This window comes from Cyclospora cayetanensis, unplaced genomic scaffold (genome assembly GCF_002999335.1).
Source record: "Cyclospora cayetanensis isolate NF1_C8 unplaced genomic scaffold, CcayRef3 CcayRef3_contig_50, whole genome shotgun sequence".
Classification (NCBI taxonomy): Eukaryota; Apicomplexa; class Conoidasida; order Eucoccidiorida; family Eimeriidae; genus Cyclospora; species Cyclospora cayetanensis.
Genome location: NW_020312481.1, coordinates 74,672 through 99,724, shown reverse-complemented (window position 1 = coordinate 99,724; position 25,053 = coordinate 74,672). Strand labels below are relative to the sequence as shown.

Below are 25,053 nucleotides of genomic sequence, written 5' to 3'. Positions count from 1 at the left end.
ATGCACTTGCCTTTCTTGGCTCTTCAATACTCAGCCGAAAGGCGGAGCAGGTTAGAGGCTTTTCACCCAGGGGCAGCGTCCTGACAGTTTTTTTCAGGAAAGGAGGCCCGAGAAGTCTCGGCGCGAAAAACAGGGGGGATCGTGAAGACACCGAAGGCTCCTTAGCAGTTCCCGAAACTAAAGCCTTCTATAAAGCATGCCTCTGCAAACTGTCACCGCGGCCAGCGGCCTAGATATCGCCGCAACACGAGGTTTGAATAGGAAAGTACACGTGCAGATCCTTGGCAGCTGCCGGATATGTGCGTCCATCAGGAGACACTACCATTCACTACTTAGAGATGCACAAAGCCAGAGAGCACGTCAGAGAAGCAGACTACAAAGTCCTTTTTCGCCAAGCGGTGGTGAGCGGGGAGGGCGACATTCCCGAAAGGTGTGTGTCACCCCTCGGGACGTTTCCCACCTTGTCCTACCGCTTCTCCTACGCCTCCCTTCTTCCTCTGTTTTCTTCCCTGTACTCCACTAATTTAGTGCTGCTGCAGCTTGTGTGGGTAGTAGAGCGCCAGGTCTGTTTTCCCCGAGCGGGAAGCACCCAGAGATTCCGAGAGCAACACTGATTCTTCGCAGAAGCGGTAATTTACCTGCAGGCGCAAACGCCGCACGGCCTTCGGCAGGCCAAAATGCCGTGAAAAAAAACAGACCCCTGCACGTAGCAGTATACTGCCCTCCACCAACAACTTCCTATTAACTTGCCCTAAGTGCGAAGCTGCTGACTTACATGCATCATATACCATATGGGAACCGCAGTAGCCGCGATGCTAAACAGGTTCCAATAGTAGAGCCTTGCTCTATCGGCCTCCAACATGTTAGGCTGCAGCAAACACGAACGCAGCTGCCTGAGTAAAAAAACCGATCTTCCCTCTTCTCTCCGCTCAGCAACCACACGTAGGCCTTTTCATGCCGCGGGCACCGCGCCGACATGCATACGCACAGCTGTGGCATTCAGATCTCCTCCCACACTCCCGATGGAGCATTCGATCCTCAATGAATAGCCCTGTGGCAGCATCTCCCCCGTGTCTCTCCTGCTCGACAAATGGCATACCGCGGGTACCTTCCCCCTCTGTCTCTGCCCCCCTACCCGACGCTCCCCCGTGGGAGACTGACTCTTCGGAAGAATCTGTCCCTGGTAAATTCAGGGACCTTGACATGTAGCCTGAGAGCCCTGGAGAGACGCAGCATGGTGCAGCAGCTTTCGGTTAAATCGAACGCGAGTAGAATACAGATGTGGGAAACGAAGCAGCCCCGAATCCGCGGTTCTCGAAAAAACAAATGTAGCGCGTTCGTCTTAGCAACTCAAAATGTATCCGCAATCAACCATTCAACCGAAAAAAACGAAATGCATAGCAGGTAATCTGTCTCTAGACACGGAGTGCCGTCCTGCAAAGGGCTGCCGTATATGTGGCCCGCACTACAGCTGCTGCGAAGCCTTGGCTCGTTGTGCTAGAACCACTGCCGCCTTCCACGTTTTCCCCTTGTTTCAGCGGGTTGATGGATTTTTCCTGTTGCTTCCATTCGCTCTAATTACGGCGGCGTGATTTGTTCTCTACAAAAGCCGCAACACTCGCTCGTGCGTTAAAAGCGACATTTTCTTGGGCGCGGCCGCATGAGGAAAAGTACGGCAAGCAGGGACGTAGGGATGCGTAACAGTTGAGGGTTGCATGTTCTGTCGTTCCTGACCCTCTTCTGTGCAAGCCGTCTGTGTTTAGCTGAGTCCACGCGTGATGCCTCGTCTCCTTCGCTCCCCCTCTACATGGAGTAGCAACACGATCTTAGGACCTAAGCCGGCAGGTGGCTCGTAGGTAGCTGTACTGTATTGCGTTCCTCTATCCTGTGCTGCTTTATGTAGTAGGCGACCCCTCTCTCGGCCCCCAGTCTTGAGTGGATGACGCGGCAAGCGCATTCGTTGAGGCCGCTGAGGCTGTGCGCAGCCTGTAAGCAGTAATCCCTGCATGCATCTTTCTCTCGTCTCTAGGGCTTACTGCTGGCTAGTGGGGGGCCACAGGCATATGCATATCCAGGCCACGCGGATATTTCGTCAACACAAATACTCGCCAAACCTTCCAGTGGCGGCAACAGGTTGCACTTCGCGCGCGTGTCACCGCAGCAGCAGCCATGAAGCGGGGTTGGGAGGCCGCTACTGCGGCCTTATTTTGCGTTCTCATTTGCCCTGCCATTTCCGATTTTGAGGTTGTGGCGAGTACGGCCCCCCCTCTCGCGGAGTTTGATAAAACGGGCACTGCCGTAGAAGGTGCTCTACAGCCTGAGGCCCTTACTGCTTCCGTGGATGCGGCGAACATCGGGGCAGAAAGCGCTTTAGCGGATCTTTTTTCTGAGGCAGAGACTGCCGGTGCAACAGAAGAGGAGTTGGAGCTTCTCGCAGGGGGCCTTCAGCCAAACAACCAAGGGGCCCCTCGCCGCCTCCTGTAGGTTCTTTTTCGAACTCAACTGAAGGCATCCTTTTAAGTCAGGCTGTGCTCCTGGCTACCCCGCGCGTGCATTCCTGCTCATGTGTCTCTTTGTTGTGTTTACGTTCCTCAGGGCCGTCGCGGGAGCAGGGGCCATGTTGCTGGCGGGGGGGGCTTTTGCGCGCGAGCATTTAAGCTCCATTCGTTGGGCTTTTAAGGCTTTGGAAAACGCCCTAAAGAGTGAGCTGTGGGACGCCCTTTAGGATTGAAATGTTGCGCTGCCTCTGCTTTCTGCGAATAGCTCCCGATTGCAAGATGCATACATGTCATGGCTGTCAAGTAGCAGTGTAGAGCGGGGCCTGCACGCGTAGAGAGCCTTTGAGGCGATGGTGCCTTTTCCACTTTTTTTTCTCGCTCTCTCTCTATCTCTCTCGCTTCTTCATATGTGGGGTGGGGTGATGCGGAGGCCGTGACCAGATGGAGGGCATGTAGGGGCATTGTGTTATTATGTGTATATATGTATAATAACGGCCGCTGGTTTTTCAGACAAGCCGTGGTCGTGGACGTGGTATATGATGCGAATGCCTCGCGTGGATGAGAATGTCTTTCCGGAGTTTCGCCTGGTCGCTGACGGGTTAGAGGGTCGTGCAGTCGGTCCCCCGGGAGCTCCCGTGGTGATTCCAGGAGGTGCTTTGAAGGAGGGAACGCGGAGGCGTACGTTTCTGAGTATCGTGAAGAAGCCTTCGCAGGCATTAGCTGACTTTTTAAAACTTGGACCCAGCGAGAGGAAAAAAGGTTTTGCGCTCAAGGGCCGAAGCTACCGTCCGGAATATGGCAGGGAGCAGGCGATATGGGAGGCATACGTTATGCAGTGGCACATTCCGAGAAACCATCCTCTCTTCTTCTCGATTTTGACTGCGTTTAGATCTCCGCGCACAGGGAATATTTACTTGGTTCTGCCGAGGGCGTGCTGTGACCTATCACAGTATTACAGGGATGCTCCAAAGAGCATGGACGTCCAGCACGCCGCGGCGGAGATGGCCTACTCCTTGTCGAGGCTGCACGCATTAGGCTTTCTTCATCGGGATATAAAGCCCCCCAATTACTTTGTCTCTGAAACAGGGCACATTCAGCTGGCGGACTTTGAGATGCTGTGGCCAATTTCCCTCCCTTGCCCGCAAGAAGAAGCCACGCACACGCGAGGCTTCACGGCCCCAGAGCTAAGCATTGATAGCTCGTATGTGCCGTTTAGCATTAAGACAGACGTCTACGCTCTAGGTGTGGCTTTCGCCAGGCTGCTGTCGCACGTGCGAATGTACCAGGATGTTCCCAACCAGAAAGCCTTTGTTCGACTTATTGTGAAAATGGTGCAAGACGACATTGAGAAACGTATAACGCTAGACGAGGTTTTGGCAGACGTTTACTTCCAAGGGATCGACTGGGAAAAGATTGGAAGGGGAGAGGGGCCGCCACCCTGCCCGCTTGCGAAACGCTTGATGGACTGATTCGCGATTGTCTGAAAAACGTACAGGAGCACCTACAAGCGAGAGGAAATCACGCCGGAAAGGCAGCGAAGCAGCAGAGGCGCCACAGTCGAAGCGCAGGGAACAGATATTCTAAGCATCTGTCGGAGGAGCAGCAGATGACGCAGGACCTCGAACAGCTGCAGGGTCAGCAATAAAGCAACGGCAGGCCGACCAACCACGGCGTAGAGCAAACGCGAAGGGTGCAGACGAAGCTTGCCGCGGAAAACCACACGGACTCCCGAGGAAAACATGTTTTGGCAGCTTCGCAAGAGCAGGAAGAACCTCAAGGCGAGCAAGGGCATGCAGAAGTGCCGGAAAAAGATGAGAAAGAGGCATCTTAGCCAAAGCGCCAAGAAGAGGCATCAACGCATGTACGCTAAATCCAGATATCGGGGCGAAACAGTCAATGTAGTACCAGTAGCATCGATCAGCCTGAAAATGCGGCTAATGTAGCAGCCTGGACTGTGTTATACCTGCGGCGATGTCTGTTTGCTGGCTGGCCTTAGCGAACCAGCCGAAAGTAGATAGCTAATTGACCACAGAATGACCCTTGCCTTTTGGCTATCTAAATAAATATTCTATGACGGCAGCAGCGTCCCCTAGGTGCTTTTAATTGAGATAGCAGGGTGTTGTATGCCAAGCAAGTTGCTTGCCGAGCTGCTATGTGTGTCGTGCCGTGTAACAAAGGCTACGGGTGTGAAGATAGCCGGCACCGTAATTTTTGAGGACCTTCTAGAGAGGCACTATCTGAGATTTGCAATTGACGGGATCGAGGCAGCAGGTGAATTCTACAGGGTGGGAAGAAGGGATAGGGAGAGGGTGGCACGCGTGTCAGATAGCATTACCTGCCGAGAAAACGGCAGTGGAATTGACGGTGCGTGGACCAATGTCTGCACCTTTTGAGCCTCGGGCTGGCTGAAAATGGCAAATCAACAAGATGACGTTTTTTTGACGACACAAGGTATATATACCGTGTAAGGCATACATTGAGGAGCAAGCGCAAGATACTGTGGACACAGAAAGGAGCAAGTCCAAGGTGCTGTAGGCCCTGAGCGCCTCATTACAGGGAGTTCGTTTTGCCTTGGTCTTTAGAGGCAGAAAGAGCGACACAGATATATAGATGCGCAAGGGGCTGAAGGTCTCTCCGCCGGCTGACAGAGGGCAGAGGGGGCAGGACCCATCTGGGATTGTCTCAGATGCCGATGCAAAGCGTAGGGTAGGTGGTGGGGAATGCAGCGAGGAGGCATCGATGGGCAGACAGGGCGAGGTTTTAGCGGCGAGAGCAGACAGAAGGGAGGGGTGAGAAGATAAAAAGAAGGGCTTCAGGTCTATGCTGTGTGGGGATAACCGGCTACTGCGCCCCTGTAGCGCCTCCTCCCCGCCTCCCCCCGTCCCGCATCTCCTTTCGACACTCTCGGGTGAGGCACAAGGATTTTCAGGCAGGAAAAGCCCGATTCAGGAAATTTCTTAGCAGAACGGTCAGAAAGCTCACTACTGGTTTCGGCTGGCGCGTCTTTTGGCGTGGGAGCAGACTGTGTTTTCCCGCTTCGGGCGAAGAGTGGCTGTCTTGGCATAGGGACAACAGGAGGGCACTAGGGGAAACAGGCTCATGTGGGTGGGGTGGTTTTAGGCGTCTAGGCGGACGGAGGCACGGGCTGGGAGGGCACAGCGGGGTGCCAAAGGCTCTAATAGCAAGAGGCCCCAAGAGGCTCAAGGCCCTTTATCGACTTCTTGCTGCGTAAGAGGAGGGCTTATCTTTTGGCCTTGGGTCTAGCAGTTGCCTCTTGGACCCAGGCACAGACAGTCCTTAAACAGGGTATCCTTTGACCCTTTTCTGTTTCCTATTCGTACTCAATGATGCCCCCTTGAAGCCCAGTCAGTATCTCTCCTTCATGTCGCCAGTCTCTGGCCTCCCGTATTCGTTCTACCGGTCTGGCCTGCCGTGCACCTCGGCCACGTTCTGTCTTCCCCCATCTTATCGCGCATTCCGCACGGCATCTGCAGCGTCCTTCACCGACTTTTAGCTACCACTCGGTGTCTCATCCTTCTTTCTCGTGACTATCCCGGCCCTCCTACTCGAACTTTAGCCTCTGGTATATCTCTCCGAGCACGTGTTTGTTCACGTCTGCCCGCCCTCTAACACACTGCTTGCCGTCTGTGCGTCTTTAAGTAAATGAATGAGTGTGTATGTATATATGTGTGTATGTGTGTATGTATGTATGTGCGTGTATGTGTGTATGTATGCATGTATGCGTGTGTGCGTGTGCCATCTGCTTGTAGCCCGGCCGTGTCATCCCTCTATTCACAAACCCTTCTCTCTGAGTGCGCCCATCATCACACCTACCGTTTCTTGCCCCACGCTGTCTGTTTTCGCCGCTCTGTTGAAAGTATTCTAATGTATTTCTTCTTTTCAAGCCACCTTTGCTTCCAAGGAGCTGTGCGCAGGAGAGTATGGCCTCTATCTTCTGTTAGCTCATGTCCCTCCTATGATCTCTCTGCCCTCTTTTCGTAGCAGCAGCTCGTCTTCATACTTTTGTTAGCCAGAGAAGTTGACATTTGTTCGCAGGCATCACTGTTTAAGTGCCGGCAGGGGGCGGCGGCTTCATGCCGTCCGCCACCTCAGCGATGCATTACAAGTGTATTAGGCCTAGCCTATATAGCATACAGTGCGGCGGCATGCTTTGCACTGCAAAGAGAGCACTGCGATACGGGAGAGCGACACAAAGGACATTTTTGAGGTTACACCGCCACGCAGAAAAAGGCCAAACAGAAGAAAACCGAGACAGATAGACTGCTAGAGGGGGTTGTATGCCAACAGAGATGGAAAGAGGCACTAACAGAGGCGCACAAATGGGCTGGGAACATCGAGCCCGGAGGCCTCAGCCTGCAAAGCTGCATTTTGCGACGTGGCTTCAGACTAGCTTGCCTGCATAGTGTTCACAAAGTGCGGTATATCTGCGCAGAGAGTTGTATCATGCATACTCCTTGCCTCGGCCCCCAGGACGCTGAGCTGCCTGGTCCTAAGGGAGCGTCTGTCGCCTGAACAGGAAAGGCCACCGAGCCACCAAACAGCCAGCTACGAAGCGAACTTCGTCTAGCCAGCACTGCTTGGTGATCAGCATCCTGGACCGAGCCAGTCACCTAGAGAGCACGGGCGGTGCTTTACTCTGGGTCTCGTAGGAGATAGCGCAGTGAAGCACAGCGGGCCGTCGAGCTGTTCCTGAATTTCGGATGAGAAGTTTCCTCGAAGCAGCAGCTGCTGCTGCATGTAGGCAGACGAGTTAACCTGGAAGGAGCAGTTCTGCTGGTGCAGTTGCTGTTGCGATACTTGCCCTCCTATAAGTTGGGTGTGGGGACATCCCAGAGCGGGCATCTGCTGCATAATAAAGTGCTGATGCTGCCGAAAGGCGAACTGCTGCTGCTGTTGCTGGTGCAGCAGTAGGTCTTGTGCGTGGGTAGTGTACGGCGCACAAGGGTTTGCAGGAGAAGAATGAAGCCTCTGTCCCTCTACCTGCTGTTGCAGTAGCTGATGCGTGTGCTGCAGGCTCTGATGCTGGTGCTGGAATTGTATATGTTGTTGTTGTTGCTGCTGCTGCTGTTGCTTTTGCAGGGCCGCTCGTCTAACTCGCGCTGCAAATGACTCCTGGGGAGCCGGTAGTAAAGCTGCTGATGCTTCTGCTGCAGGCACTGCTGCCATCACTGGCGCTTCAGCTGTTGATGCTCCACCCCCCCGAAGACTATCACTCCCTTCCCACACCTCCGCCGCTTCGCTGTCCTTGCTATGAAGCCAGTGCTGGGATTGCTTTTCGTCCTGCTGCATCTGGTGCGCGGCAGAGGCGGCAGCAGCAGCCCTCTGGCCCTTTAGCTTGCTGTTGGCTGGTCGGTACGGCCTTCCTTGTGGTCCTGGAGAGAGTGGAAGATCCGCGGCCTTGACAGGAGGCCCCTTGGGGGCCCCTGAGTGACCCCTAGGAGACACCTGATAGGCCAGAGGAGAAAAATGGGGAGCGGGGCCCCCGCATCCGTGCGGAGACGCTGGAGTTGACCGCTCTCCTGGCAAGGGCAGGCATGTGTTTGCCTGTGGGAGGGATATCAGAGGGCTCGTCTCGTGAAGTGCTGAAGATACCTCCGATGCGCAGCCAGCACAAGGCCAAAGGGGAGTCTCTGCAGCACCTGGGGAGCTCGCTGACACTACAGTTGGAGGCCTCTGCCTCCCCGCAGATGAGGCCGAGCCAATCGCAACAGAGGCAACAGCAGGTGCACCACCCCCCATACCACCACCACTGTCTGCTGCTCCTGCTGAGGCACTTCCGTCCTCAACTTGTGCGATGTTCTGGCCGGACCCTGAAGGAAGGTTTCTTTCCGAAATGGGAATCTGTAGGGGCCGCTTCTCGCTGCTTGTTTGGTCTGTTTCGCCGCTCGGCTGCCTCTTGTCCAGGAAGCCACTGCCCTCTCCCGATAGGAATACAGGCACTCCATCATCGTCCCTATCGGACCATTCAAAACTTGACACTGGGAAAAATCCTAACTCATCTAACATGGCCTCCTCCAGAAGCCCGACGTCACCCTCTCTGCACTCCTTAGTAGTGTCGGAAGGACCTGGTGCCAAAGGGGTTTCTCCAGGGGCATTCAGGGTGACGTCAAGGTGTAGCAGAGATCCAACGACGTGTTCTCCAAGCTCTCCTCCGCCACACGAAAAATGCTTCCGTTGCTCTTTGCAGCTTCCGTTATGGGAGCTGCCCCTGCCAGAACGAGGGTTCTTGCAGACTGGAGGGCCTTTGGCGTCATCATCATGGCAATACTCTAAGCCTTGGCCCTCGTTTTTTCGCGATCTTCCATAATGCTTCCCCCTTTCGTCGGCATGGAGGCCCCCTTGAGGGGGGGTCCCTTCTCCGTCAGCCTCAGGAAGAGCCCTTAATTCGGCTTTGGCGCGCAAAAGCCACTCAAGCACATGGGGGCCTATTCGTGGTTTCTCAGGCTCGTCAACTTCACGAGGCCTCCCGGGGGGGGGACCAGGGAGGGACCGAGGGGGGTGAGTGAACGGGTAGGGAAACTGCAGCGGCTGATCCTGACTCGCCATGGCCAGTTGACCCCCTTAGGCTACCGTGTTCGCCCCCTAATCGTCGCCACGGGGGCCCTCGGGGAGAGAGAGGGGACCCCTAGAACAGGTAAATGAACCCTCAGGGCTTTAAGCGGATGCGGATGGAAAGAGGGTTGAAGGAGGACAGGGAGAAGAGGCCCATTGCTCCTCTCCGCGTGCATGTGTTGTTGCTGCCGCTAACGTTGCTTTCGCTGCCGGCACTGCAAGAAGCGCTACTTGGCAGCGGAGTCTGGCGGGAACTCTCCAAAATGCGGATCTCAGGGCGATGTAGCTTTGTCTCTCCACTGAATGAGATAGTAGCGTGGCACTAGATGATTGGAGGCTCTCCCCATAAAAGCACTGCTTGCGCAGTCAATGTCTTCGAGGTGGCAACATGCAGCGCCTCCGGCATCAGTGGACATAGCTCTGAAGCCCCGGTACGATCAATTCCGCGAACTGCTGGGAGTGTATCCTTGGTGCAGTTGGCAGGCCTAAAATTAAAAAGGAGGCTTGGCTTCCGTGGCTGCCTCACGCCGGAACTGCGCGGGGTTATGCCTCTCTCTCCCTCATGCAGAGAGCTTGGGGTGCCTTGCTATTGAGAAGCTAAGCAGGAGCACAGCTCCAGGAGCCTTTGATGCTCAAGGAGGGCTGAGCGTTGCTAGAGGTGCTCTGAGAAGGAAACAGAAGTCCCTAGCCACTGAAAGCCTTCCTTAGGTTCGATCAGGGAAGGAGGCTACGGGGAAGAGCTAATATGAGGAGCCCCTCGGAGCCCGAAGTCATCAGGAGGATGGCCTTGTCGAGAGGCCAAAGTGAAAAAGGTAGGCAGACTTATCGACCAGGAATAGGAGAGTAGTTCTTCCTGCTCTTGCTGCAAGCCGACCGTCGCCAGCGGGCCCTAGCCAAGTGGCGCGCCTCGAGGTGCAGAGCCCTAGGGCTGTACCGTTTCTTTTCACTTGTTCTTCCTGCTTTTCTCTCTACTTGCTTTCAAATAACGCTGGAAACGCAAAACAAGCCATAAAAGCATCAGAGTGTGCACTTAAGCCCATCTTTCCACTCCCTAGTTAAGCCTAGCCAGAGCACTCGGATGCGGTGCACCGCGACAGCCAACGGCAAGTAGGGGGCCCAAGGGGCCCTTCTCGGGGAAAAAAGCTTGAAAATGTTATGTGTAATGTATTTGCATTACTGTATCCATCGCTATTTGTGGATTGAAACCCCAACACAACCGCTCAAGGTCCTCGACAGCAGGCAGCAGAAACCATGGTCAAAAAAGCGTGCGCTGTAGGAGCCGAGTTACCCGGCAAGGAGCCTTGCCTGAGAAGCGTAGGGGGTCTACTTATTCCCAGTGTTTTGCAAGAGAGTGTGCAATTTCTTAGCACCTGAATGGAAGATTGCCACTTTGAATTCCTCTCTCCTTTCCCGGCTACCCACAAAACCACAGACAGAGCACGACTGCCCTGGTAGCCGTAGCAAACCAATGGCCTACTGCCGCACGAGCCAATTCACATAAAGCCCTAACCTTTTAAATGCACAATTTGCACTTTTAAGCCTGAATCTCACGGTCGAAGTATTTCCTCAATGGTTACGACGAGTTCCATTTTGAACGCAAGGTTATAGATGGAAGCAGGCGGCAGTGGGGAATGGCGGGGGAGGGAGGAGGGATCTTGGCTGAGGAAGTGGACAGGATGGGGGCTACGAGCATCTCCGCAGAAGGATCGGGTGGGAATCTCTTTTTATACATCAGGAATGCAAGGGCCTAATAGCACTGCCGAAATTGAAGGGCCGTGTGGATGTTGTAAACCAAGAGAACCAACAGCAGACCGGACAGTCCCTCCGCTAGTTCAGATCATAACACCGACTAGATATGCTTCTAGCGTGCCTTAGGACATGCTGCAGCGAGGTTGCACTGATCCGCCGTGAGGTAGCACACGGCGGCTCTAATGCTGCACTCGTAGTGACATTCAGTGTATCGAATTTACCATCGTTATGCGAAACCTTGGATTTGTCCGAAATTCCCAATGCAGCTTGACCGCATCCTATAAAAATGCTCCTTGGCGTGCCTGCTTGCAGCTTAGGAAACGCTGCCACGCAAAGCAGCGAAACCGAGTCAGGGACAAGGGGAGGCAAAAAGAGGCGAAGCCGACGGAGAAAGAAAACACTAATTTACATCGACACAGCAAGTGAATTAGTATCACATAGGGTAGTGGCAGGCTTATCCTCAAGACCTCTGAAGTACCGATGTATACTAGGTCTCCGCAGAGAGTGTGATAACTCCAGATTCTACCAACTTCACAAAAAGTTAGTTTCCGAAAGGACCTCTGGCTTCCCCTGCCTGCGCCCCTCCAGAGTTCCCGACATACGGCGGAAGGGTTAGACAGGATGCGCGTAGTTGCATCCTCCGTTCACACCGAACATTTACAGCTAGTTGCGCCTACGTGTAGCGCGCACGCACACAAGACTAGTATCGAGCAATCATTGCTCTGCAATATATTCGATATTTTAACAGATATTCCAGTGTGTCAAGCTGTTGATGATTCTTAGGAGACGAAATCTACTGTGGGTAAATGTGTTCGAGCGGTGCTTACGCCGCTACACCCGGCATCACAAGGAGCCACTTTGGCGCAGCGGAGGCGAAAGAGAGCAGATGCGACTGCCTCAGAGGCCTCAAAGCCGCAGCAGTTGCACGAAGCTATTAATGAGTCTCTCCCAAAAGGGGATTTTGGCAGCGGTTCCTCTAGCTGTTTTGCACGTGTTTAATACAGTTTCTTGCGTTGTCGCCGGGGTGGGTTTGATGATGCAGCAGCCAGCACTCAAGGGGATTCGAGAGACACTGGACGTGGGTGGGCTGCCAGCAACAAGAAACTGCCTCCAGGAACTTTTAGGGACTGCCTAGGACGAGCGAAGTGCTAGTGCATCTGCGTGGACGCCTTTCCTTATTCGTCCGCGGATGCCCCTGTTGGTGCTAGGTTAGTACTAATGATGCCGTTGCAAACGAGTATTCTACAATAAAATGAAACCATAAAGGAACAGCTAATACTTCATAAATACCTCACACAGGCGCGAAAATCGGAGCTATCCTCTCCAGCAGGCGGCACGCTTTGATACAACCAGTGAAACTGTTACTGCATCAGTGTGATGGCTGCTGCATACGAAAGGCTGATCCCTCAAAACACAAGCTTATATTATAAGATCCAGTTCCCCACAATGCTTCCAGTGCTAATCCAAGACCTGCGCCTAAATTATGTCACACCCCAATTCATACACCCTTTTCGCACTCTAGGAGCCTCGGGGGCCCTCTAAGCGGTACAGCATCGAATGGGAGAGCACGCCACCAACACCTTCTCCTGCATCAAGAACAGAAGCACGCACAGCATCGCAGTGAGAGGACCTAGAGGCGCGCTGTTGCAGAGGGCTGTCTCGGGGAGTGAAATGACGTTGAGGGCCCCGACTTACCCAGTCTGAGGCAGAACCCCTGCTGCTGCGCCCCTTGCATTTACCCTCCCCTTCACCTACACGGCCTCCCACAAAAACCCGTAACAATAGCTTGTTTTTGTGGGCAAGGAGTTGCAACTCGCACAGAGTGTCATGTATCCCTCTGCTTGCAGCAGGAACCCTTGAAGACACTGCACCATCGCGTGCATTACTGCTGCAGCTAATCTGCGTGCTACGAGTTCCTGAATTAGACAAGGTTTTTTTAAAAACTAAGCGCAAGGGCGTGGATTACAAAAGAGGAAGCTCTAGGGCCCTAAGTGAAACTCTGTACAGGGTTCGCGCTCCCAAAAACGCATTGGCTCCCCATTCTTGAAGATCAATGATGCACCTTTGGTAGGAGGCCCTGAAAGGCTGTGGTCATGATGTTGTTTTGATTCGTTCTGAAGCAGTCAGAAGCAAGTAGGACTTGCAGACAGTATGACACTTTGAAAGCCATGGCACATAGTGCCCTACTTCTTCATGCAAGCGCTTGTCAATTTCGCGAAAAGCCGCAAACATAGAATAGAGAAGGCCTACGCAGCTTTCGCCGTTTACTGCTCTAGTACTCAGTGCGGCTGCCACTGTTTGCTGTGCTGCTGGGAATGCCATATAAGCTCCTGTAGGATTGCCTCATCGTCACTGTAGCGGCTAAGTCAAGAAGTTTCCGTTGGTATAGTGCAGCGGTGTGCTGTGGCTGCAGCCCGCACCCACGGATTCAGAAGGCCACGTGGAGTAACCTACACGTTACAGCTCTCCACTCTTGTTCGTTCGGTGCCTCTCCATGCTGCTTTTTTTTTGCTGCTGCTGGACCTGCTACAGGAACTGCCGCTGTTGGATCTCCTGATGCTTCTGGAGATACTCGAGCTTTAATTGGAAAGTTTGCCGAAAAGGCTTCTGCCTCTGCCGTACAAGGCGGCGAGCACTGGGGTCCTCGTACTGATGCGTTTAAGGGCAACCGCTGTAGCGCAGCCGCTGCCGTGGTCAGGAAAGCGCTCTGCTTGTGCTTGATGCGTTTGCACAGTAGGGGCTGCTGCGACCAAGCTATCGATCTCGTGTAGTGCCTGCCGTTCGCAGATGTGCTGCTGCTGTTGCTGCCACCGCAAAGAGAGAAGGAGTCAGTTACAAGTTTCTAAGCATGTAAGTGGCTTCTGGTCTAGTTAGATGTTGCTGCTGGTACGAAGCGCAGAAAAGGCATCATGTATGGAAAGGATTACATAGAAATGTCATCATAACGGGGAGAAAGACGCTGTAAGCGCTGTGGCATACTGCTGGGCAGGAGAGAAACACGGGGCTGACTTTTATACTTCGCGAAGAGCTTCCGAGGCATTCAAGCGGCTAATCATCAATTCCATCAACGATGCGTTTGCAGAGGTACCTTGTCTTTGGGCGGAGAGTTGCCTCTTGTCACACAGATGCTGCTCTTCGCCTTCAGAAGGGGGTGTACTTGCAGCAGGCATACCTATACCAAGGAGGTACCGTGTAGGGAAAGGCCGGATAGAATGCGCCATCATAAGGGGGAAAACAACAGGCGTAGGCGCTGGTACATATTGCGCAGTAGGAAAAACGGGGAGCTGACCGGCGCAGGAAGACACAGTCTAGTCTTCCACACCTTTGGCCGTACAGCCAGAATGCATTTTTTTCAATGTGTGTGAGAAGCAGTTAAGAGTTGGATGCCTCCTCCGGGGCCTTTTTCGAGGGGATCCCGAGAGCTCGGTCCTGTAACCCTAAAAGTACTGGATGCGAGGGGCCCTCGAGAAATGTGCTCCTAGCACGAATGTGGACACTGTCTCCGCATTGTGCAGCCGCTGCTGCCACTGATGCTTCTCGCCCTACGAGGCCTCCATCTACAACTTCCAAAAACACCGGTGAAGTAGGACCTTGGGGATCGCCATCCCTGATGGAGATTCTGGTGCTCTGGAGGGGCCTCAGGTTCATCTGAGCGCAAACGACAATATTTCAGGTGTTTTACCGTTTTTGCCAGCTGTCTCCTGGCGCTGCCTGGGCTCGGCAAGGGGCTTGCGCGTGCGGTAGGCTCCTCCACGAACCCCTCGCATTCTGCCGCAATGCGTGAGATATATTCGTCTCTCAGCCCTCTGCTGGCCCTTCGGCGTTCGCTGCCTCAAATACCTCCTCCACCCTTCATCCCGTCGCGCTGAAGACGCGAGGCCCCACAGGGCTCCGAAACATAAATCCCAGGAATTTCCTCCTGGTGCCGTAGCCTTTGAAGCTGCTGTTGCCGGTGTGTCCGTAATGCCTGCTGCATTTGCTTGGTCTTCCGCAGGGGCTTCGAGAGCAGCATCCAGAGACGCAGGCCCGCCCCTGGGGAGAAAAGTAAGGCCCTCGTAACACGCCTTGTCAAAGCCTCCTGGGATCCTTTTCTCAGGAGCTTTGCAAGCGTCCAAGGGTCTACACAAGATGGGCCTGCGGAACGCAAGCATGGGCATGCCTGAAATACTTCAGACCCTCGCCGCTTCCGCTACCCTTGGGCGCTTCGGTCTTACTACCACGTGCTGCAGGATAAAAGAAAGTGTCGTCGAGACCTCCTTCTGTCTCTTTCTGTTGGGGTTCCTTACACCAGGGCCAGCTGCAGGAGTGGCAGCGCGGGAGCTTGCAGAGTGGCTCTGCGCTGGTGAAAAACCTTGTATATTCCTGCTGCTAGCTACGGATTACCGCAGCTTCTCAAAGCAGCATGCATGAGAGACAGGAGAACGAACCGTTCTGTAAAGGGACCCGAGGGGGCCCCAAAAGCATAATTGACATGGAGATACCCCCTTAGAAGGAGGTACACCATCTTTCTGGGCCCTCTGAAGATGTGTCTTTATTCTAAGTCAGCTGCGAGTTACAGCCCAGAATAATGATCACGCTGCTTCGTCTCCTCCTGTTGCTGCATTCCTGTTGTTGCAGGGGAAACAGTACTGCAGGCGCCGAAGCGTGTGCACCGTGCTGGTGCTGTCGCTGGGGCATGAGGCTCAGGCCACTCACCGCTGCTGGCTGTCGCCAGCTGCGTCATGGTATTAAGTGACAGCTAAGCCTGGATTGGCCTCGTGACAAACTCGTTTAGCAAGTGTCGCTACTTGAGAAAGATTTACCTAGCTCAACAGCCGGCGGATGCCCGCTGGTATGTTGCCCCAGACCGCTCTACGGAAGAATCGAGGCTCTTCAGAATACGAAGAGGCAACTAAGTCCGCAGCAGCACCAACGCAAGCAGAGACCGCAGCCGTTCTTGCTACTTTTGTGTTGTGCAGCAATTTGGTGCTTTCTCTGTGGCTGCTAGTGTCACCACTGCTTCGCATCGAGCATATTTGCCCCCCTTAGAGGGGTTACTGGATGCTACGTATACAGTAGACAGCAGTGGTGGCGTGGCATTAGGCTTGAAGTTGGGCGAATCGCCAGCGCCTCTGTTGCAGCGGTTTTAGACGACTCCCTCCACTATGTATATGTACACATGTAAAGTTGTAACCAAGTGCCACCGTGCCGCGGAACCAGGAGTGTTATTAGAGGCAACCCAAAACGGCTCATAGACACCTATGGGGGTTTCCTGAAATAAAGACGCAGGATAAGGAGGCGTGAAACACTAGAACGGGACTCCTAATGTGGGGGAGACTGTACATCCCTTCACGGTCACCGAGCGTTCCCTTTATTGCTGCTGCTACCTTATGTGTGGTCGTTGTTGTTGCTCCTACACGAGCTCATGACGAGCTGCCGGATCAATTCTACTTGGTATCTTGCATTTAGAGGCATTACGAACTCACATGAATAAAGACGTCTCGTCTTTCACGTCCGTGCTTGGCTTCTCGGGAGGCGGTGTGGTATTGAATGTAGCAGCAGCAGAGCGGCAGCAGCGGCAGCAGCAGCAGCTGCTGCTGCTGCCGCTGCTGCCGGAGCAACCGCCGCACGAGCATCTCCACGGACAGCAAAGCCGTTTTTCCTGTCTTCTTACACCCGAATTTCGTTATTGCAGTGATACCTACATACCATCTGTACGGGGCTGCTAAAGCAACGGCGGCAACAGCAGCCGCCGCAGCAGGAGCCGAGCGCCGCGTATCGGATCACTTTCATTCTATCGCCCCGTAGTCAGCGCAGTGTATCAACTTCGGCAACAACAATTTCAGACCTGTTGGAGTGGCAGCAGCAGCAATTTTGCAGGATTACAGTCCAGCCAATACACGGCTGCCGCTGCGTCGGTCTCTCCCTCCCACGCAAGGAGGCGCCGTCTTCCCGCTGGCTGCAGTGAGGAACGCCACACACTGCCCGCCTAGGCAGTTGAGCAGTCAGTTGAAGCGGTCTCTAAGACTCCCGGCAGAAGAGAACGCCTGCAAATACCCGGCACGCACTCTGCGCCGCTGCTCCATCCGCCTTCCCTCCTCTAGACGGTGGCCGTTGCCGCCGCTTCAGAGGAAGGGCAGCATTTAGGAGACGTCGCAGAGGCGTTGCGCTGCCGCAGCGCCTCACCCTCAACTCCTTTTCTCCAGTGGCTGCAGCAGCAGCTGCCCCCACCGGCTGCAGCAGCAGCTGCCCCCAGACGCCTTACGGGATCCCCCCATCGTCGGCAAACGCATTGCTGTCACAATGGGCGAGCACCTTCAAGGGCAGTTGAACACACTAGTGCAGCGAGATATCCGCTGCTGCGTCTCTTCATACGAAAAAAACGCCCATTCGCCTATGCCGCATCCTGGCATCCACCAGCAACAAGAGAAAGAGGGGATGCCGCATCACAACGACTCGCAACAAGACCAACAACACGATATGCAGCAGCAGCAACAACAACATACGCAGGCAGAACTAAGGCGGGACGAATCAAATCTTATGAGTAAGCTTTCATGGAACGGCCCTTTTCTATTTGTGTCCCTTCTCCATTTCCTCTTCCTTCTCTTCTTCCTTCTCGTCTTCCTTCTCCATTTCCTCTTCCTCTCCTTCTCCTTCTTCTCCTCTTCTTTCCTTTCATCTTCCTCCCTCTTCTCCCTCCCTTCCTCCTCCTGCGTCATATCCACTCTTCAGCGGCAACAGATATCTGCGACAGGAGACTTCCAGCCTCCCATAGGATGCTGTTGTGCGTTTTGCATACTCCCTGTTTCGGCAGTGCCCGTGTCATCAGTATTGCGCTGTATTGCGTGTTTTAACGCCGGATCTCGTGTCAGATGTTTTTGGTCTGTGTGCGATCCACTAGGTCGTCCTGCTGCGGCAGACACTGCAGCAGGCACCGCAGCACCTACCGCACCGTCTCCTGCCCCCGACGCATCCATGCAGGAGACTTTGCAGCAGCTTCAAGGCCTTAAACAGCGCCTCTCAGGTAGAGTCTCTAGCCCTCTGGGCGGGGAAAAGACCAGTTTCGCTTTGCTGGTGGCTGCAGGATTCATGGCATGTGTGCTGTCTGTTGCAGCTGCCGTGGCAGAAGCAGCTCTGCATGCGCTCACCGCCGCTTCGTGCGCTATTCGCTTTCCGCAGTTTGGACTCTTGGGGGTGGCAAGACTTCTGCCAAAGAGACGGTAGCCTGTGCAGGCGCATATTCGACCTCAGAGGTTCGTATCACACCTGACGAAGGGCAGTATATACACTCCAGACCGGAGGAGGAGCAGGAGAAGCAGCAGCAGAGGTTACAAAATTTGCGAGGACACTTTCGTGCTGACTATCGTGCCGCCGCAGTATGCGTCGTTTGCAGGCTTCCGAAAGGTCGTGGCGTCGCGTCATCGTTTCTGATGCGTCGTTGGGTGTGGGACTGCCGCTGTATGCTGCATGCAGGATGCTCAAGGGGAGGGGTTTCTTTCGGATGCGAAGGAGGATGCGGCTACCCGCAATGCTCAGCAGCTCCAAGAGCAGGTCCAGCAGGTGCAGCAGCAGGTGCAGCAGCAGCAGCCCAAGCAGCTCGTTGCAAAAATCGCAGACAGCAGCAACAGCAAGAGCGCAAGGCCGTCGCTTCCTTCAGCAAGTGGTCCCGACGCTGCAGCTGCTGCGCATCCGTGGCTAGGTAGCTGCCTGGGGGTGTATCGAGATCCTCTTGACAGGCGGCTGCATGCGGCGTTGTTGCAGCAGCAGCAGCATCAGGGAGGAGCAGGGGCCACCTGTGGCAGCAGCAGCTGCCGTCTCAGCGATAGCAGCACGTGTGCCGATGATCCCTGCAGCTTCAATGGACGCCGACGCAGTATCGACAGTCTGACAAGCGAGACGGGCAGCAGCAGTCCAGGCAGCAGAAGCAGCAGCAGCGGACTCAGCTGTGGCGTTCTCCATCAGCAGCAGCTTCTGCTGCAGCTTGCTGCCCCCTTTGATCGCGTCGTTGCAGCTGATGTGCGAAAAGCTGCGTCTCCCTCTGCATCCGTCGCTGGTCTGCGTTCTTGCAGAGCCGCAGATGCCTGCTTCGCTGCGTCGTCCGTCGAGCAGGCACAGCAGCAGCAACCCCACCACCAGCACCACCCGCGCGAGCAGCAGCAACAGCAGCCCCCCGAGCATCAGCAGCAAACCCTGGGAACAACCTTCGACGGCAGCAACATTGCCGCTGTATGCGAGCCTTTCGCACGCGTTGCAGCAAGTGACCTCCGGAAAGCAGCTTCTGCCATCTCAGCGGCACCGGGTTTATCATCTTGCAGTGCAGAGCTGCAACAGCTGCAACAACAGCAGCAACAGCAACAGCAACAGGAGAGCTCCAAAATGCCCCCCGTCTCACGCTGCAGCACCGCCACTTCTTCGCCTAGCAGCGCTTCGAGAGAATCTGCAACCGCATCGGTGCCCGCTGCAGTTGCTGCTTCTGCTTCTGCTGCTGCAGAAGTTTGCGCAAGTCTAGAAGGGAAGGATTATCCCTTGGACAGTGCACCACTGAAACCTGTGAGCAGCAATACTAACAGCAACAGCAACAGCAACGGCAGAAGCGATGCCTCCTTGCATCAGGGCAGGGGAGGAGCCAAGCGAGAGGACAGACAGCAGGCGTATGGCGGCTCTAGCGCTGCTGTTGCCTTCCTTCAGCAACAACAGCAGCAGCAACAGCAACAGCAACAGCAACAGCAACAACAACAACAGCAAGCTTCTTCCTACGCTGCGGAAGAAACTGGTGTTCTTTCTCCCTCTTCTGCAGCGTCGGCAGTAGCACAAGCAGACGCAGCAGCCTCAACAGCCCCCGACATGGCGTCAAGAAATCGCCGTGTATTCTCTTTCGGCAGTACCTGCACTGCTGCAGTTAGCAACAACGGCAGCTGGTTGTGTCCTGGATATCGCGTTCCAATTGGTCCTTCTGGCAGCAACAACAGCAACAGCAACAACAGCAACAGTAACAACAGCAACAGTAACAACAGCAACAACAACAGCAGCATGAACAGCAGCAGCAGCAGCAACGGCAACAGCAACAACACGAGCAGCATGAACAGCAGCAGTGGCCAGCTCGCTTCTCCCAATAGGCGTCACAGTGCATATCAAGTGGGGGGAGCACTCGGCAGTGGGGGGGATGGCAGCAGTAGCGTCAGCAGCAGTCCTGCAGACGCGCCCCCCCTCTTCCTCATAGGAGGAGGGGGAGCGGGAGGGGGAGGGGTGTTCACTGCATCTGTCTCCTCGGCAGCAGATGCAAATGGAAGGCACAATTTCTTCGTCGCGAATGCTGCAGATTCAGCCGCTGGAGCAGTGTGGGGATCGTCTCGTCCTCGAGACGAGGCGCTCTGTATGCCATCCTTGGAAGGATCCTTGAACACCTCGAGGACAGGCGCGCCTCCAGGTGTATGGCCCTTCGCGTCTACAGCACAACAACAGCACGAGCAGCAGTTTCTCCAGCACCAACAGCACTTGCAGCTCCTCCAGCAAACGCAGCAACAGCAGCAGCAAACACAGCAACAACAGCAGCAAACGCAGCAGCAAACACAGCAGCAACAAACGCAGCAGCAACAACAGAGGCAGCCGCGATTCGGGAATTCCCCCGCTACGGCGATGACAGCCGCGTCTGTTGGATCTTCCTTTCCAGATCCCCTGCAAGGCAGCATCCCCGATGCGGTGTTTCTCCCTGCAGCTGCCATGCCTGCTGTCGCATGCACTTCCAGCAGGCAGGAGAGAGACAACGACGAGGCTGCTAGCCCACGGACAGGCGTCCTGGGGCTTCCAGATATCGCTGCATGCATTTTAGGAGTGGGGAACAGGCAGCTTGCCGCGCTTTCTTTCCAGCGGCAGCAGCAACAGTCTGAGCCACAGCAGCAACAGTACTTCCAGCAGCCACGGGAGGAAGCGTGGGCTCTCTACGAGCAAACCAGCAGCACCAACAACAGTCACAATACCACCCCTCCCAGTGCGCCTTTCTTGCCGTCTCTCCGGGATGCAAGCCCCTGGTACGCCTCCGCACGCAACATCTCACAGGCAGCAGCAGAGGCCGCTGCAGCAACAACACAGAGCCTGCCGGGATATGTTGTGGATGCTTCTGCCGCTGCTGCTCGAGGGGGGGAGCCGACTGCTCTTCAGCAGCAGCAGCAGCACTTCATTCCCACGGCTGCACGGCGGTATGCCATCGCTGGTTCAGAGCAGTCGGATCTTGTCCCTAGGAGAAGTGTCGCGGCTCTACCAGGTGGGCAACAACAGCACCAACAACAACACCAACAACAGCCCCAACAACAACCCCTCCCCCCTCGCACGGACGGGTGTTACTGCTGGCGATACACGCCGCCGCAGCAGCAGCAGCTGCTGCTGCTGCAGCAGCAGCAAAGGCAGCAGGGGCAGCCACTGTGCGCCATCCTGCACGTTATCCCGTCGGAAGTGCAGGTCTGTGAGCTGCGCTGGTGCTGGGGAGGCGAGTTAGTTGAGGACACGCAGCAGCAACTGCAACAGCTTCAGCAACAGGATCGAGACTATTGCCATTCCAGCATGCCCCCAAGACTGCAGCAGGAGCAACAGCAGCAGCCGCAGCAGTTGGTCTGCTACGGCGGCGCATCGATATATGGGGTTGCCTCTGGAGAGGGCTGCTGCCATGAAAACAGGAGGGATAGTCCGTGTGGCAGTGGCAGTAGTGAACCTGCGACGGCGAATGTTGCTGCCAGTCTTGCGCATCCTGCGCTGCTTCGCTGCCATAGAGGAGAGAGTGTGGAGGTGTTGATCCACCAGAAAGATGGATGGGTTTTTGGCAGCATTCGCGGGGACCCCCAAAGGTAAAACTACATCTGTAGCTGCAATTATTCCTCACGCCACTGCTGTATGACTCTTCCGCTTGCATCTGCTGCACTCTCTCATGCGGGTGATGAGTTGGCGAAGTTGAGTGCTGCTCTTGCTCTTGCTCTTGCTCTTGCTCTAGCTATAGCTGCTGCACGCTCATGACATGCATGTTGCGACCATGCTCTGGTGCTTTATTAGGAATGGCTGGTTCCCCTACTACCTCCTACACGACCCCCTGCGATGGGCCGACCCAACTGCCAGGTCAGTCAGCAGCAGTAGCGGCAACGGCTCTGGCAGAATTCCGACTTCCTAATTAGCCCATACACCATCTTCTCTTTCGACTATCATGGCTGCTGCTGTAACAGGGAGCTTGCGGCAGGCCTTTCCTTTGCCTCTGCATTGTTACATCATGGGGGTAGCACCTTGGCGGGCTGCTGGACGCAGCGGGGAGGGAAGGGTGCTCGCTCTCCCTGCGCGTGTGGGCAAGGCCCCCATGCCAGCAAGAGACACTTTGCGCACCGTAGCTAGAGACTAGCCTAAATGGTTACGTTAATTTGCTGCCGCCGAAGGCAGATGGCGGGCGGGGCAGTGGGAGTTGTCGGAAGTATTGCCAATTGCAGATGCCAGACAAGGGGGCATGGCCGTTCAAACGCGGAGGAGGGCGATACGGCAGTTTGGGTAATCTTGAGGGGGAGAACACACAAGTTAGGTTGGCGGAGACAGAGATGAGAGAGAGGGAGAGAACGATGGCAGAAACTGTCAGGTAGAGAGGCAACACGCCCCCAGAAAAGCGCCACAGTCAAAGGCAGTCAGTCCGCAGGGCACGGCAGCCCAACTGTATGGACGGTGAAATAGAACTTGAGGCCTGGCAGGCAGTTGAAGGGGGTGGGTGTGACTGGCAAGCGGCAGTCCTAGAGGGTAGACGCTAATTTAATGTGACTTCCCTAAGGAGAGGCCTGCCCCTCCCGACGTTGGCGTATTGGTGCTGCCACCCCCTTCCCTTCAAGCTTACTTAGAGGCCCCTATGCAGCGCACTCCGGGTGCCTGTCACAGCATCGAGGACAACCGTTTCTACACAAAAAAGGCTCTGTCGCTAGAATCCAGTCTCGCAAGCGGTCTACCAGGCACTTGCGCGCAGTCAAAGTCAACGTGCAGCCAGTCGCGCTAAGACTCCGTGCCTGTAGGGTGCACTCGCTGGACATAGATAGAACGTAAGAGCCTTGCCAGCGCGAAGGTGAGACAAAGGCCTTCCTGGACGACCGTTCAGATAGTCCTCTTTCGCCAAGAATGGAGAGATGTGCATATATGCCATTCGCTAAACCCGGCACCCACGCGCGCATTCCCACCCAGCGAGGCTCGCAGAAGCAGCAGCTTCCAGCAGCAGCTGCTGCTGCTGGAAGAGGCAGTCAACACGGAGGGGAAAGGGGGAGGAGGGAGGGTGTCCTGCTGCTAGCCTTTTTAGGCCGCATCCTGGCCAAACAAGAGCAAGTCCCCTTGCTGCCTGAGGTGTACAGACAGAGCGGCAGCAGCCGCAGTACAACAACTCCTTCAAGCATCTGTATAGGGTACAGCGAGCAGCAGGGGTATGTGGAGGCCTAGCCGCTGAGCCAGCCGCTCATGCGCCGCAAGACGTCTCCGGGTGAACTCTAGCAGTGCCGCGAAGAAAGCGGCATTCTTTCCCTCCGATTCTGTTGCTGTCTGTCCATTTGCTGACAGTGCGCTGGCTGCTGCTCCTGCACTTGACCTGCGTCGCTCTTGGGGATGCGGCTGTAAGTAGCTGTGAGGGTTGGATTCTGCTGCAGCCTTTGACAAGCCGCTGCCGCCCCTGCCGGGAGACTGCTGCAGCACAACGACGGAGGGGGGACCTATGCTGCTGAGTGGAGGTCTTCGATGCTGCTGCAGCTGCTGCCGGTGATGCTGCTGCTGCTGCTGGCGCGCTAAGCGTGTCAGCAACATCACAAACTGGGAGCTAGCCTCCTCGTGTGCCCTCAACATGTTCCCCGCCACAAGGCTGAAACAGCACACCGCTCACACAGTTCAAGTCCAGATCGCAAGCGTTTGCCGCTGCTGCTGCTGCGGCATGTGTTAACCCCAGCTAGCTCTGTTCAAAGCGGTGCAGCCAGATACATACAAAGCGGTGCAGCCAGATACATACAAAGCGGTGCAGCCAGATACATACAAAGCGGTGCAGCCAGATACATACAAAGCGGTGCAACCAGATATATACAAAGCGGTGCAGCCAGATACATACAAAGCGGTGCAGCCAGATACATACAAAGCGGTGCAACCAGATACATACAAAGCGGTGCAGCCAGCTACATATGAAGCGGTGCAACCAGATATATACAAAGCGGTGCAGCCAGATACATACAAAGCGGTGCAGCCAGCTACATACAAAGCGGTGCAACCAGATACATACAAAGCGGTGCAACCAGCTACATACAAAGGACGAAAGGGTTGGTCCTGCTTTGCTGCTAAGGAGCCATATATACATATATATATATACATATATATATACCTGTTAACTATGGACGCCCCCAGCGTTGCAGTCCGCTGCAGCGCCATATCCAGCAGCTGGTGAACTCCCTCAAGAGACATCAGAGGGGGAAGAACCCCACTCAGCTCGTGCTCGCAGCAGCACCTCTCCGAGCCAACTTCCGCAACGGCTCGTGTGGAAGTATATACGCCACTGAAAGACAGGTGAGGCGCGTGGCCAGCTGCAGCGGAGGCTGCAGGAGACGCCGCTTCAACTGCTGTCTCCCTGCTGGTGCAGCTGCTGCTGCTGCTGCAGAAACAGCAACAGCAAGGTGCTTGCCGCTGCCGCAGCCTTCCGTAAGCAACTGCTGCTGCCGGTGTGCGCCGGCGTAAGGATGCGCTTACTCCCTGCAGTCAAACAAACAGCGAACTCGGCAGTATATATATAATTTCCTCAAGGAGAGAGAGAGAGAGAGAGAGTCCCCATATCTCCCCTGTGGCTTTTTTATGCTCCCCGGCTTAGCTACGCGAACTAACCATAGGCAACAAAAGCAGCATCAGCAACAACAAGAGCAGCAGCATCAGCAACAACAAAAGCAGCAGCATCAGCAACAACAAAAGCAGCAGCATCAGCAACAACAAGAGCAGCAGCATCAGTAACAACAAAAGCAGCAGCATCAGCAACAACAAGAGCAGCAGCATCAGTAACAACAAAAGCAGCAGCAGCAGCAACAATAAAAGCAGCAGCATCAGCAACAATAGAAGCAGCAGCATCAGCAACAATAAAAGCAGCAGCAGCAGACAGACCCGCTGTCTGAGAAAAACATTTGTTGCCGCTCCTTGCGAATAGGAGAGTCCAGCGATGGAAACTGCGGATGACGGTGCACCTCTGCGGCAACACAATAATGAACGCAAGCATATCTGGGGGCAGCTGCAT

General features: G+C 55.0%; 3 protein-coding genes across 3 annotated transcripts; 2 read left to right on the top strand and 1 right to left on the bottom strand.

The window, feature by feature from the left end:
- Positions 1-2,169: 2,169 nt before the first annotated feature.
- Positions 2,170-3,967, top strand: LOC34619899 (serine/threonine-protein kinase PAK 4). Its single transcript, XM_026334817.1, has 3 exons — positions 2,170-2,447; positions 2,596-2,702; positions 3,009-3,967. Exons 1-3 carry the CDS (start codon positions 2,170-2,172, stop codon positions 3,965-3,967), a joined length of 1,344 nt encoding a protein of 447 aa, XP_026190602.1.
- Positions 3,968-7,103: 3,136 nt separating this feature from the next.
- On the bottom strand, positions 7,104-9,065 carry LOC34619897 (polyglutamine-repeat protein pqn-41). The gene is made up of 4 exons (XM_026334815.1): positions 7,821-9,065; positions 7,733-7,763; positions 7,535-7,666; positions 7,104-7,321 (listed from the first exon to the last, which is right to left on the bottom strand). The coding sequence occupies exons 1-4, from the start codon at positions 9,063-9,065 to the stop codon at positions 7,104-7,106; spliced, it is 1,626 nt and encodes a 541-aa protein (XP_026190600.1).
- An 8,709-nt stretch (positions 9,066-17,774) lies between these two features.
- LOC113146691 lies at positions 17,775-24,652 on the top strand. Its single transcript, XM_026334814.1, is given in 9 exon segments — positions 17,775-17,823; positions 17,979-18,410; positions 18,457-20,272; positions 20,549-20,696; positions 21,102-21,637; positions 21,840-22,161; positions 23,761-24,066; positions 24,191-24,306; positions 24,640-24,652. Coding segments are annotated over 9 exon segments (3,738 nt in total).
- The last annotated feature ends 401 nt before the right edge of the window (positions 24,653-25,053 follow it).

What these genes read in the sequence shown, in the direction of transcription:
- LOC34619899 (XM_026334817.1), top strand. Translation starts at nt 2,170, where the DNA reads ATGAAGCGGGGTTGGGAGGCCGCTACTGCGGCCTTATTTTGCGTTCTC. An exon ending in CTTCTCGCAGGGGGCCTTCA is followed by an intron (nt 2,448 to 2,595) that starts GCCAAACAACCA and finishes TACGTTCCTCAG; the next exon opens with GGCCGTCGCGGGAGCAGGGG. An exon ending in TTTGGAAAACGCCCTAAAGA is followed by an intron (nt 2,703 to 3,008) that starts GTGAGCTGTGGG and finishes CTGGTTTTTCAG; the next exon opens with ACAAGCCGTGGTCGTGGACG.
- LOC34619897 (XM_026334815.1), bottom strand. Translation starts at nt 9,065, where the DNA reads ATGGCGAGTCAGGATCAGCCGCTGCAGTTTCCCTACCCGTTCACTCAC. An exon ending in GGGCTGCTGCTGCCGCCTCT is followed by an intron (nt 7,764 to 7,820) that starts GCCGCGCACCAG and finishes CTTCATAGCAAG; the next exon opens with GACAGCGAAGCGGCGGAGGT. An exon ending in GGCGGAGGTGTGGGAAGGGA is followed by an intron (nt 7,667 to 7,732) that starts GTGATAGTCTTC and finishes CAGTGCCTGCAG; the next exon opens with CAGAAGCATCAGCAGCTTTA.